This window comes from Crassostrea angulata, chromosome 2 (genome assembly GCF_025612915.1).
Source record: "Crassostrea angulata isolate pt1a10 chromosome 2, ASM2561291v2, whole genome shotgun sequence".
NCBI lineage: Eukaryota > Metazoa > Mollusca > Bivalvia > Ostreida > Ostreidae > Magallana > Magallana angulata.
In genome coordinates this window covers 28,578,981-28,592,811 of record NC_069112.1, presented here as the reverse complement: position 1 = coordinate 28,592,811, position 13,831 = coordinate 28,578,981, and the positions used below count along the sequence as shown (strand labels likewise).

The following is a 13,831-nucleotide window of genomic DNA, read 5'->3' as shown; positions in this document are numbered from 1 at the left end:
AACCAGAGAATAAATGATTTGCAACGATTAATTATCGGCATTAAAGCCTTATGGACGTCTGTGTTGTTGTAGCAAGTACAACCATACGACAATATTTGGTTTGGGACGACGAGGCTCTTGCGAACCTCGTCTAACAATATTGATTTACAGTAGTTTAAAAAAAACCCAGAGGACTGTAGGTTTAATTTTGTCAACAATTTACGTTAAATTAGGCATTAAAAAGTTATTCATATATTAAAACCTTAAAAATATTATTCCTATTCCTCGTTTTAAGTCATGACTTACACATTTCAAAGGTGGCTAATCTAAACAAATGTTTCAAGGCGAATTCAATTGAACCGAGAAGAGTCGAAAATTATCTTGTTTTCCTTTTTACATTCTGTGTTAGGAATTAAAAAAAGATATTATTTTGTCAGTCGTATTATCGTTCTTTACAGGCGATTTCTTGTGAATGGACAGCATGCCAATAGTGGTCTTCCGTTATCTCGAAGATGCACCTCGAATGGAAATCGGATTGAGGCAGCAGATCAGATTATCAAATAGGAGGGGTATTCATACAGAATATAAAAATCAGACGAAAAAAATTTAAGTCCACTGTATGATGTGATTTATTCAAGGCATATGAACACTTTAAAATGATGCTAAACGTTAGGAACGATTTTTTTAAAAAGGTGTTTGCTTTAGTGATTAGACTTTATTAAATAAATTTAAACATGTTTTTTTCTTAATTCTTAATTATAATATGAAAGAATCGGTTGCACCATTGGTATTAAAAGCAACTAATAATGTGGAAGGAAGTGCATTAAAATATTGAACTCTATAATTCAATAACGTGGAAATGCTCACGCACACAAACAAATGATAAATAAAGAAAATGTGGGTCGGTTTACACTAAAACAATGTTCCACAAATTATCTAATGAATATGGAATCCACATAAGACGTATCAAAATTCTTTTTTAATATTATAGAACGATTTGTCAATACAAATTATTTTTTCAAATTTGTTTCTAAAAGTTTAGATAAGTTATCAAAGAGCTCTTTACTTTCTTTTAGCTTGATTCATACAACATTCCATCATTAGGTCACCCAAGTTACATGTACTTACGTGATCTATTACGATCTGTATTCGCCCTCTTTTTTCGTTAACATTTATACATTTTCAGCTTTTCCGAAACTACTAAGGTCAGGTTGACCAAATTTGGTGCCTATTGTTTATAGGAGAAAGAGGAAATAGAAGTGTAAAGGAAATGCATTAACTGTTAGAAATTCTTGTTCTCTTCTTCCACAGTAGAGAAAGATATATAGAATGCATGATTATGATATCTCCATTAAACACTCTATCTTTATTGTACAGGCATGGCCCTCTTATTCAGGGGTTAAGGAGCTTGGGCGGGGCAAATATTGCCATATAGAACAATGTTTAAATTTTAAATTATTTCTTCTGTCATATATACAATCGAGAGAAATAAAGTAAATGCATTTGCTATTATGTCCTCTAATATTGTGAAATTCACTGCCCATGGGACAGAGATTCAGGCTTTTTGTTTGCGATGGAGGGGGGATATGGCAATTTAGTGAACATGCATGTTTTGGGTCACTTGATTCACTTGGGTAAATTATTGCTATTGGTTGCGCATTGTCGGTGGGTCTCGTGTTACATTCATATTCAACTGAAATAAGTTGCTATAACTATGATTGTTATTTAGTACAGTGTAACGGTGTTTGGACTGGCACACATGCGCGGATCCAGAAAATTTTTCCAGGGGGGGGGGTCCGAAGGATAATTGTGTTTGCCAGGGGGGGTCCGAGGCATATTTTCGCGATAATTTTACTATGTAAATTTAATAAATTTTCATTTTCCAGGGGAGGTCGGGACCCCCCCGACCCCCCCTCTAGATCCGCGCATGGGCACATACTATAGACCTGAAAAACGAAAAACCTGAATGACCTGAAACTTTATATAAATGATATACTTTCATGTTTTGCTTAAAATAAAATGACTTAAAAAAGGACGAACCCGACAATTCTTATTTTTGGGAGTTAATTGTAATCAACCCTCCTATGCAGTTACTCTGGCAAAACAGAAATGAAACAGTGTTTGAACCAGGACATACTAAAGACCTGAAATACTAAAGGCCCGAATGACCTGGAACTTTATATAAATGATATACTTTTATGTCAAATAATATGACTTTCGATGTGTGATTATAATATTTTTATATAAAATGTGGTAGAAAAATATCATGAAATAACTTCCATATGAATTATTTACGCAAAAATATAAAAGACTTGAAACTTTGAATTAATCCGAAAATTTCATCTGACCTTAAATTTTATTGAAATGATTCGGTTCTATGTTCTGAGTCAAAGAAGATAACTTGTTGTGGGGCTTTACCATTCTATACATGCAGCTCAGAATTCTTGCTGGAAAAGCTAAAAAAAAATCATATTAGAAAAAATGTGCGCAATATTATTCATATACACATCTAAGAAACTACAGTGTACTTGCCAACCAAAATAACATATCGTTGATTATAGCATAAAAATAATCAATAAAATCAACTCCCGTCAGTACTTCAGTACTTTGATTCTTTCACTACAATGCCAATTTGGAAGAAGAATTCGAGTTTCATAATTCTTGTTTACTCAAGATAAAAACTCATGTAACTAAATGACATATATCTGCAATGCAGTCATATTTCCAGACCTTTAAGATTACATTCAGTCTATAAAGTTGCATGGTCCCAATCAGACAAAGTCATTGCTGATTTATAGTTTGATATGTGTTCTCGATCTGTGAAACACGGAGATCTTGATAGTGAGATGCATCATCTGTGCTAACAGTCTGTTCTGCATTAGATCCACAACGCAAATAAAGATTAACGTCACCTGCTGCAGACTTCTGTTGTAGAAATAACTTCCTGTGAAACAATGATTTTGTTACCATGTATCATCATGAAAAAAAACCCCATAAATACAAGAAAAATCAACTTTGCATATTATTAAAAATTTTAATATAATTTGTTAAATTACTATGAGGTGAAATACCAACAATTTAACCTTGTTCTGACTGGTTTTATGCAGCGTACTATGAGTATCATATCATATCGATGGGATTTTACGATATTTAGGATATTTAAGTTATTGTCCAAACACGTTTAAAGATAAAAGAATGAAAGAAAGATCAAAATCAGTCATTTTGTTTCATGTATTGTCAAATGGTTGAGTACTCTTGAAAACCTTCCACGTACCTTCAATAATTAAATGTTGCAAGGGCGATAGCTTAATATATAACAATGCATGATTTATTTAATAACCATCCATATTGCTCGCCGAACTCGTTGAAAACTATTCAGAATCTGTTAAGACCAATTATCAATATTTCCAATTTAAGAATGCCAAAACAATTATGCAGATATCAATTTTCAAAATTCCATTCTATCATTTAATATCGCCATGTATTATACTAGAATTCATATGTAGTTGATTCTATTTCACAACAAAACATACTCAAGTTAAAAATAGAAATTGATAATATCCTGAAAAATGCCTCCGATTTGAATAGCTATTTTGTTTTTAATGACCGCACATTTTTATCAGTGAGCTGCGGCTTAATTTCTATAGGTGTGCTAAAATCTATATACATGAAGCAAATTAATTCACAAGAAAAATCGGTCAATTAACTTCGATCTCAGTTTGAAAAACTCATTGTTATAAAAGTCTATATAAAATGATTTTATAATAGAAATAAATCGTATATAACTGTTAATAAACAGTCCTAATTTTCTCTTAAAACATGGTGTAAAGCGCAAATAAAGAAAATAATACTACTTTAAGTATATGGCTCTCTATATTGTGTTTAGCATTGTTAAATGTAGCTAACTTTAACAAATAATTTTAGAAAAGAAAGGGGGTCGCGGAGAATGGACCATCACCCCGATATTTAAAATTTATATGAAATAGCTCAGACACACAAATACCCTTTGAAAAACAAAAATCTTCATCGAGAAAATATATCATTTAATCGTTTAATAGTTTGTTGGTCATTCAATAGTAATGATTTGTTGAAGGTTGTAACATATTTCAAATACCATTGATATAGGTTGCAGAAAAAATAATAGGAAATGTACATTTTATTACAGTGTGATATATTTACCTTTGTAAAATGAATGTGGTCGATATAAATATGATTCTAGTGGCAAGTGACAATGAAAACGCAACGATCCAAAATATACACTCTGTTGCATCCTTCTTACGAAAACTCGGTAAACTATCTGTGCCTGTATGGATACCGAATGACCATATTAATTATATTTTTTTAAAATTATCATATTTTCAACAAACGCCAGTAAACAACGGTTTCAATCTGAAAATTACATTTAAAAGTGTCATTGGTTTACCATGTTTACCATCACACAGACATTTTCCGTTGAACCTGTCACACTTATGGTCAATGCAGTGTTCATTGCATGGATATTGACAATTTTCTCCATAGGACCGGAAACATTCTTTGGTAATCGTTCACTTACGATTTCCTGTAGCTTAAGTCAACTCTCGTCGAAAATTATGAAATATCTAGACAAGTGTATCACCTGTTGTACAATTATGACCCCTCCAACCCGCCTTACAGGAACACATACCATCTGTGTGCCGACACGTTTTGCAATTTGGTGAACAGGCGAGGGAACAGTTTTTACCGTAATATCCAAGTTCGCACTCTTAAGTTAAGATGATATTAATAATCAATGGGTGTGTTCAAAGTGCAATCTTTCAAATTTCTACTCTTTTTTATTTAATATCTATAAAAGATGTTACAATAAACTCTAATCAATATGTACGTGGAAAAAAACTAAATGTTTGAAATTAATACATTTAATGAACTTCAATGTATTCGTCCATACGCCTTTTAACGAACAATTTTTTAATTTTTAAATCGTTTTCTCTTTTGATTCTTAAATTGACATTTTAAATGTCAAATCTGATAAACAATTGCTCCTTGAATCTGGATGTATAATACAAATCCTTTTAACACACCATTAAGAGGCAACAGGCCTTTCTGATAACATTGAAGAAATATATGATAATCTATATCATCCTAAAAATATTACACTTGGTACAAAAATACACGTTTACTTTATTATTGGAAATGACACACAAGACAACATGATTTCACCTACCTCTGTTACAGTCGCTGTCGATATATCCTGGATTACATCCTTCATCACAGTATCCAGTATGTTTGTTACACTGGGAACCATTCATACAGTGACCACTACAGTTGTTTTTGCAGTCATGTCCATAGGTACCGTCATCACATACTTAAAATTAATAGAAATGAAACATGTCTTGTACTTTGAAAAGACAATGTTTACCTTGACAGCATGATTATTCATAAAATTGAAATTGTGAATGTCTATCCCTAAAACTCAAAGCAATTTTAGATAAATAGTCATCATCCAGTTTGCTATAAAAATGGTTTGTTATTTGATTTTGAATAGTAAAAAATACAAAAAAAACCTCTATCACATAATGTTCCTGTCCATCCAGCTGCGCATCCTCGTTCACACTGACCAGTCACGTGATTACAAGTAGAGTTATATCTGCAATGTCCAATACACTGGTGATGACAATTATCACCGTACCAGCTTTCTCTAAACTCTAATGAGATCGAAAACTCTATTTTGTATTTAATATAACAAATAAAAAAGAGGGATGTCGTATATTTTGAACATACAGGTACTGAAAACAAAATTACAAACGTGATGTGAAACTTCATGGTAGTGTAGAGATTTGTGTTAACGCTCTAATAAGATAACAGGTAGGGAAATAAAAACGTACAAAATTGTAATATAACTTTTAATTAGAAAATAACTGTGGCAGATCTCACAGGAATAAAAAGAACGAATCAAAAATGTTCGTTTGCAGAATTGACTTAAAGATTGGAAATAGTAAAACAAAATCAGTATTTTTAAACTTGCAAAATACAACATAAATTTAAAAAAATACTTTTTAGAAATAAAGTAAACGCCTTAAAACATTTAAATATAATTGCTGAACTGTTATATTCAAATTCCTTTAAATAAAGTTTGAAAATTTGAAAGTAAATTGAATGTCGTTCAGTTTTTTGTTCAGTTTTATCATATCACCATACCATAACAACATAACAATATAGTTTATACGAAACTGTATTTGAATAGAAACAGGTTCATCCTTGTGTCACAGGTTGTCCTCGCCCATCCAGCGTTACAACCAAAACAGGATCCGAGCTGAATTTGGCACGTGTTGTATTTACAGTTAATAGGACAAAGGATGTCACAATTACTGCCATACATACCAGGTCCATAACATCCTATGTTAAAATTGTAGGATAATTCAAACATAGCTTTTTGTTGTTGATATTATGATTTTAGATGGCATGATCGTTTGTTTGTCAAGGTTTTCAAACGTATCTTATCATTAATATCATCAATTTATCAATCCAATAGTTAACTTCTTTAACTACAGATAACCATTAAGGACTGTCCATAATTCTGAGAAATAAAACTTTAGATTGTTTTTCCTAAAAAAAATTATATCGCAAAAAGAAAATGGACACGTGTTTGAATGATCGTCAAAACATTCAAATGTGACTAGATTCGACTTTTTTTTCAGTGCTAGCTATTTTAAGATAAGTAACTACTTACAATATTAGAAGTTAATCCAATATATATGTAAATGGTTTTCCTTGGGTTAAGAAATTCACGATGCAAAAAGATATGTAAAATGCTTAAAATGTTTAAAGCTTTGATTATTCTACAATTAGATTCATAACTTTGAAGTCTTGTCATTTTCCCAATCAGGATATTGATATTCATGACTTTTTTTACATACCATTGGAGAAACTCTCTTTGTTTAAAATGCGTTAAAATTTTTTGTTATTAATGAAGAAATATGATTCAATATGGGTAGATTAAAAGTGTATACAGAAGAAGTAAATTTGGTCCATGTCTAATGTTTAATATTAATTTTTAATAGTGAACGAACATTTGAGCGTCATTTATTGAGGTATAAGGGATTTATAGAGCTGACAATTCTATGCTATGTAAACAAAGCCTTTGTTTTGTTTTGAACGTTGTAGTAAAAATTTCAGTTTTAAAACCTAAAACAATTGTGGCTGTTTAACTATGCTTAATATAAAACAACAAGATAGACAAATAAGCTGGAAAATATGTTTTGAATGTTGAAATGAAATTCCAGTTTTAGACCTAAAATGAATGTGTTATACGTAACTAACTGTTTATTGGTGCTTTAAATGAATAAGAAGATTGGCTAGAAAAAGATCTTTTACTGATATATGGAACTTATGTAAACAATTAGAGGGTACTAACCTTGTTTACATGACAAGAATTATGAGCCCTGTATCTTGCTTATAACTCTACGATTGACTCACACATTTCATTTGATCATTAGAAATGCCTTCTTAGGCATTGTTTCTGATTAAAACAGAAAAAAGAATTTGACCAAAATCGGAACCATGTCCCTTTAAACCATTAATTTTAGCTGGATTAATTTTTTTTATACTAAATACATTCGATTAATTTTTTTTTATACTAAATACATTCAGCCGGTTTTTACTATACAAAACAAATAAAAGAATTATAACGTTAAAACATTGCTAACATGAATTTTTTAATAATTCAATTTTTGAAATACCAAATCTAAAATAATAAAACATTAGATATACTGTTGAATTTATTTTCCTTTGAAACATAATACAAGTTTATATGTGAACTTATTTACTTAGCTTTCTGAATTAACATTATCCGGTAAAAATAGTAAAACGTTCATCTTCTTCAGGGTATGTTTTTACTTTGTACAATAACTTCACAAAGTTCGGTGAAGACATTTGTAAGCTCGTAACCATCTGGATAAGCTAAAATCATTCAATCGTTCATTGTAAAAGATGACGTAGCGTCCGTACTCTGAACACGCGGTTGTAAAGTTAAGGGGTGGTAACAGAGGTCCGTCCTTGTAACACAGAGTGGAACCCTGTATATCACCAGTGGTTGATACATACAAAAAGAATCCAGCAAAACGTCCTCGTTGTCGATGATCTTCAAAACATATTCCAATTTTATTTTATATCAATCAATATCACCACAGTTATAATCACCCATAATTCTTTGGTGCGATTTGAACATAGCTCTGTTTATTGACTTTTTTGTTCAACGAACAATCTGCGTTATTGAAATCAACATAATGCCATGATTCGGACCAAAGTATATTGTGAAAAAGATAGATTAAACAGACAATGGAATTTTGAAAAAAAAAAAACACTTCCGTATCTTATATCTCACCGTTTCTTTATGATTGATAAAGTAAATTACGAATTCTTTTAAAAATGGAATAAGTCTATATTGAATATGATATAAAGATGAAGATGACAAATTAGAAAAAGATCAAAAAGTATCAAGCATCTATTTAGGCATGTGTGATAAAATATATTATATTTACATGGATGATCACCTTTCAACGGTCAGACCCTGTATAATGTACAAAGTCAACAACACACGATTTTATACCGATTCAGATGCATGTAAATTGTATGCATGCTCAGGTCTGCTATCCTGAGATGTTAAAAGGATAAGATAGGCTAGGGTTGGAAAGGAAAAGTTAGATTGCATGATACATAAAGAAATGACTAACTTTAACTTTATCTTATTCCATCCTACATGCAATCATACTCGAGTATGAATTCTAGGATTCATGTACCTTTTTTCTTAGATATGCACCCTCTTATATTCACTTGTTTGCCCAACATAAAACAATCGCATGACCATTTTTATGACAGGGATACATTGTGTACATTGAATCCCCGTATACTTTTAGTTCCGCCCCACATCTGAAAACAATAATAACGAGATGTTGTCATAAGACAGCAGTTACTGCAGCAAGTGTTACACCCTCTTATAAGGTTTTGTGGCTTAGAAGAAAGTCACTTGCTCTTTATGGTAGTTTTCTTAATATGATTTTCATAAAGGATGAGATACACATTACCGACGTTTCATGTTCAATCTGGAGTTGAACCGTTTGCGTGCGAATAATTAATTTATCAATTATCTTCACATTCTATGTCATTGAAAGATTGGTCTATATAATTATTACAAACTCGTTGCTTTATTTGCTTTTGCGGGTTGACATCATAGGGCAACCGTTTTACCCAGCTCGCATGGGCTAGATGGATTTCACTTGGTGTACATTTAAATATGTGTTTTGAATTATATTAAGGAGGTAGGGGTCTTTTTTCCTAATGTATTATGTTACATCAAATATAATCTAGGCCATTGCACTATGGGATTGTTCTGACCCAATGAAACAGGAAAATTAAAAATATTTTGAAAGCTGTTGAGATACCCATATACGCACCTCTAAACCATATATATACTTAACTCTAATTTTAATATGATGCATCAAATGGTGTAAAGTACATGAGTTGTCTTTCAACTATCTCCTTTTTCCCTTCTCTGAAATAGGAAATGATGATATATTTTGATAACTTTTGAGATACCAATCTCTAAACCATATTCATGCACGGATCCAGATTTTTTTTCCGGGGGGAGGGGGGGGGGTCTAAAGCAGTGGCTTCAAAAGCAAATTGAAAGGGGGGGGGGTGCTACAGGGGCTACACTAATCATCAGAAATCTTGACAGGCAAAAAAAAACCCCAAACAAACCTATTCCAAGAACCATGAAATTCCTAATCCATAAAAAAACCATACCTTCGAAAATAAACAATTTCACATAATAACTAGAGCAGAGCTCGTGGCAAAGCCACGAGTAGGTCTTCCGTTGTTGCTGCGGGTTGAAAATATATGTGATATGGTGTCAAACGATTATAATGACTAAACTTTCAGTTCTGCTTTTGTTATAAAAACGTGTTAATTGAAAGCCTGTATATAAAACGTGTTTTAAAAAAGAAAGGAAGAAACTGTTTTAGGAAAACTATTTGTCGAACACAGTTTGTGTAATCGTTTCAAAAATTCTTTAAAACATGAGATGTTTAATGGCGAGTTAAATTTTCAAAGGGTAGCAAGCATTGTTATTATATATATGATACGAGTAGACTTGGACATTCAAAATAATATATAATCAGCGAGAAAAAAAGGATCAGCGGGAGAATTTATGCAAAAGCGACCATCTAAATTTTACACGTGCTGTTTCATAGAGACACCGCTATGTAACGTGAATTAAATAACCTTATTAACAGAAATGAATATTACTTCTCTTGACGATGTAATAATGTGCAAAATCCTTATTTTTATGTCAGTGGGTTGACTAATTTAATTGAAAAAAACTTCAATTGCGCTTGCGTAAATTGGAATTCTGGGAAGGAATTAGACAGCCCGTGTTAGATAAATTCGAAGAAGTTATGAAACTGGTCAGTTTCTAGATCAAACTGTGCATTGATGTATTAATAGACTATCATGAGTATCGTCAGTAGCCACGGTCCGGAATCCGTATGTGCAGTCATACACTGTATGTACATCGATACACCTTTACCTCCTCACCTACAGCCATACAAATGAGGGTGCAACCTTCATATACACATGCATAGTATTATAGTTCTGGAAACTATTTATCTTGTATTCTAATATATTGGGTATTCATTGTTCACCTAAAATTAGTATTCCACTGGCTGTAGCTAACCTTGTAAGTAAATGAAGTTGCATTACAACCTCATAGTACACAACTTCAATTAAAAGGGTTTTTTTTTTATCAATTTTCATACAATTAGCAATAAATAAAATCCCCAATAACGCACTTAAGTGTAACTTTGTGAGCGCATATATTTTTGGAAGGCAGATATGTCGCTATATTATAGTCTGCAAGTCAAGTGAACTATCATGGTCTTTTAAAGAAATAAGAAGTCTGCTGCGTTTGCAGTACTTTGATGATTTCTATGGCGATCGACTGCATTGCATAATGTAGTCGTATTTCCCAAGAACAAAATTTCCTGTGACTTCGAACTTTTAATTATTATATATTATGAATTATTCTGTTCATAACTATAGAAGTTTAGCGTGTTCAACAGGTTAATTTATTAGCCACATTCCAGGCACGTAGCATCAGGGGGGGCGAGGCCCCCACCCAATTTTTTCTTGCTTCAACAAATTTTTTAAAATTTACATATAAAAAAATGAATTATAATGGAGTTGCCCCCCCCCCCCCCACTGTTTTGGAAGTAAGTAAAAAATTGATATGAAAATAAGGAAATGAAGAGTCAAATTGAAGTTAGCTGTTCCCCCCCCCTCCCAGGGATTAGGAATTTCATGATTTGGAGGGTAAAAAATTTTGGTAGAGAAGAATTTTTTTTTTGGAAGTATAGTTTAGTCTATCCCCCCCCCCCCCCCCCCCCTCCCCCACGGATTAGGATTTTGAAGATTTTTGGAAACTTTAAATTCCCTTTTTTTTTTTTTTAATTTTGCTTGTCAAGATTTTTTGGATGGGTCTGCCCCCCCCCCCCCCCCCACCACTTTCAAAAACGATGCTACGTGCCTGCATTCTCAGGTTACGATTTCACATCTTCAATGTGAAGATGATTGACTTCAAATAAAAGTCTAATTGTTTATAAAAGCACCCTTCCAACTGTTCCTCAATTACATATGTTCTGAGTTGTGTGCACAAAAGCGACACAAGATTGTCGGTCGCACGTGGCGTTTGAATTAACACAGACTGACCGAATAAACAAACGGGTGGGAAAGTAAAAACACGTTGAATAGAAAATGTTACATATAAGAAGTCACCAAAAATGATTTTCGACAGATCTGGATATCTTTTCGCCAATTTAAAAAAAATCCAGCGCGAGTACTTGTCAGCGGGGCGGGAGGAGGGGGGGGGGGGGACGCAGCAATGAGTTCGCTTCCACACTGAAACGAACAACCATGTATAAGAAAAACTACAGAGTGATTAATATGTGACCGATAGAATCTAATCTTTAGTTGTTTAAAACTCGTGAATATTCTTTAAAATAATCAAATGCCTCAATTCAGGAAAATTGAGGACATTCTTTTATCGTGCTAGCACCTACCGCAAACATGCAACATAGAACTTTGATATAATTTGATTTGATTTTTAAACTACTTTGTACGTTATCGTATAATTAAATCAATGCTTAATCAACTGTTCAAGTAAAATAAATTTATCTTTTCATCTTAAACCTATATAACAGTTGAAAACATAATTAAATATAGTTCTGTCCGTGCAAAGTATGAAACATGAACGCGTGATAAGGTACATGTAGAAGAACACGAGCCGACCACGGATCACTTGTTCACTAGCGCTGGATCTCCTCGGTCATGTGCGAGGGATAATCATCATTAAATATTTGGTGGGGGGGGGATTTAAATTTTTTTAGATATACAAACCAACCATTAATTTATGTCTGACGATGTTTCCGATTTGGAGTAATATCGTTCATTGATATTCATTTACAGTCAAATGTTTAATTAAATAAATACAAGATGGACAAACTTTTATAACATAAAATTAAAACAGTTCTTGTATTTACGGCTATATAAACTCAAACACGTTCATATTCATCTAAGTGTGCGTCGCGGTGTGCGAATCTTGTGTATTAGATAACCGCTTACCGCTAGGTAGTGCAGCCGTGGCTGATCTCCTCGGCCGTGGACGAAGGATAGATTACGTTAAGGTACAACGCAAAGACACGCACAGCTAAAAACCAAGGAAGATTTGAAAAGTTTGCAGTATAATGACCATATTCTATCAAATAGAAGTTCTTTTTTTTTAACTTAAAACCCACAATTGATCTATGTCTGATATTGCTTTAGATTGAGAATGACATTGTTTTTATTAATTAACTGAACAATTTCTTAATTGATACCCAATCGTTTAGTCCACAAACTTTTATATGTAATCAAAACTAAAACAATTCTTGAGTTCGCGGCTAAATAAACTCATATATGAGAGACACAACTCTCGTGTATTAGATAACCGCTGACCGCTAGGTAGCCCAGCCGCGACCATGGTGACCGATTTTCTCGGCCGCGGGCGAGGGAGAGTTTCGTTAACTTGGCCAAATTGCCGCGAGTACTGGTCAATGCGTATTACTATTTACCCTCATATTATGCAATACCCGAACACAAAAACAGTTTTATGAGCTCAATAAAGTCACAAACAACATTTTTTGCAGCGACGCTCATATCGAAAAAATTACCGTTTTAGAGTTATTAAGCAAAGACTTTTAAGGGATCTAGACCCCTCATTTTATGGGCTAGCCCCTTTTTGATGGTATCAAATGAAAGCTCGTAATATTCTGCACAACTTTTGTTCTATATGTGTCTAGAAAAAATTTACAACTAAAAAGTTATTGAGCAAAGATATAAGCAAAATTTTACATTTTTTGAAACACAAATTTCGATGCAAGTTTTTAAGAAGTATACGTGGGTTAATCAAACATGTAAAACTAGGAGGACAACGTTCAAGGTGTCTACATTAAAGATTTATAAATTATAAGTACTTGCTATGGATCAACTCGGAGCCTTTGCAGGTACACGAGACCCACTAAAAAAATATTCAAAGGGGAATGACTCAAAACTGGAAGTAGCGATTTCACAATATTTTGTGCTATAGTAAGCTATTGTCATTTCCAATAAACCCTGAAAATTTGAATAAAATCTGATGACAAACAAGCGAGATATTACAGTTTAAAGAAACGTCTAGAAGAAAAAGAAGAAGAAAACTAGAGCAAAGCTCGTTGCAAAGCAACGAGTGGGTCTTCCGTTAATGTCAGAAGTAAAGCTGGAAGTTCGTGTAAGAAGCAGAGCTCTT

At 32.9% G+C, this 13,831-nt stretch overlaps 2 protein-coding genes across 2 annotated transcripts in view; both read right to left on the bottom strand.

The window, feature by feature from the left end:
- Positions 1–2,397: 2,397 nt before the first annotated feature.
- LOC128171686 (multiple epidermal growth factor-like domains protein 10) overlaps positions 2,398–13,831 on the bottom strand; it is a 295,355-nt gene continuing 283,921 nt past the window's right edge. The window contains exon 15 of the mRNA XM_052837459.1: positions 2,398–2,923. Within this exon, the coding sequence (XP_052693419.1) occupies positions 2,761–2,923 (163 nt within the window). The 3' untranslated portion in view covers positions 2,398–2,760. The remainder of the gene's footprint in view (positions 2,924–13,831) is intronic.
- The window catches only part of LOC128171697 (teneurin-4-like), a 127,488-nt gene continuing 117,723 nt past the window's right edge, over positions 4,067–13,831 (bottom strand). Inside the window, 8 exon segments of the mRNA XM_052837468.1 lie at positions 4,067–4,276; positions 4,403–4,510; positions 4,595–4,720; positions 5,180–5,320; positions 5,520–5,653; positions 6,204–6,351; positions 7,852–7,918; positions 7,920–8,095. Of these exon segments, the coding sequence (XP_052693428.1) occupies positions 4,155–4,276; positions 4,403–4,510; positions 4,595–4,720; positions 5,180–5,320; positions 5,520–5,653; positions 6,204–6,351; positions 7,852–7,918; positions 7,920–8,095 (1,022 nt within the window). The 3' untranslated portion in view covers positions 4,067–4,154.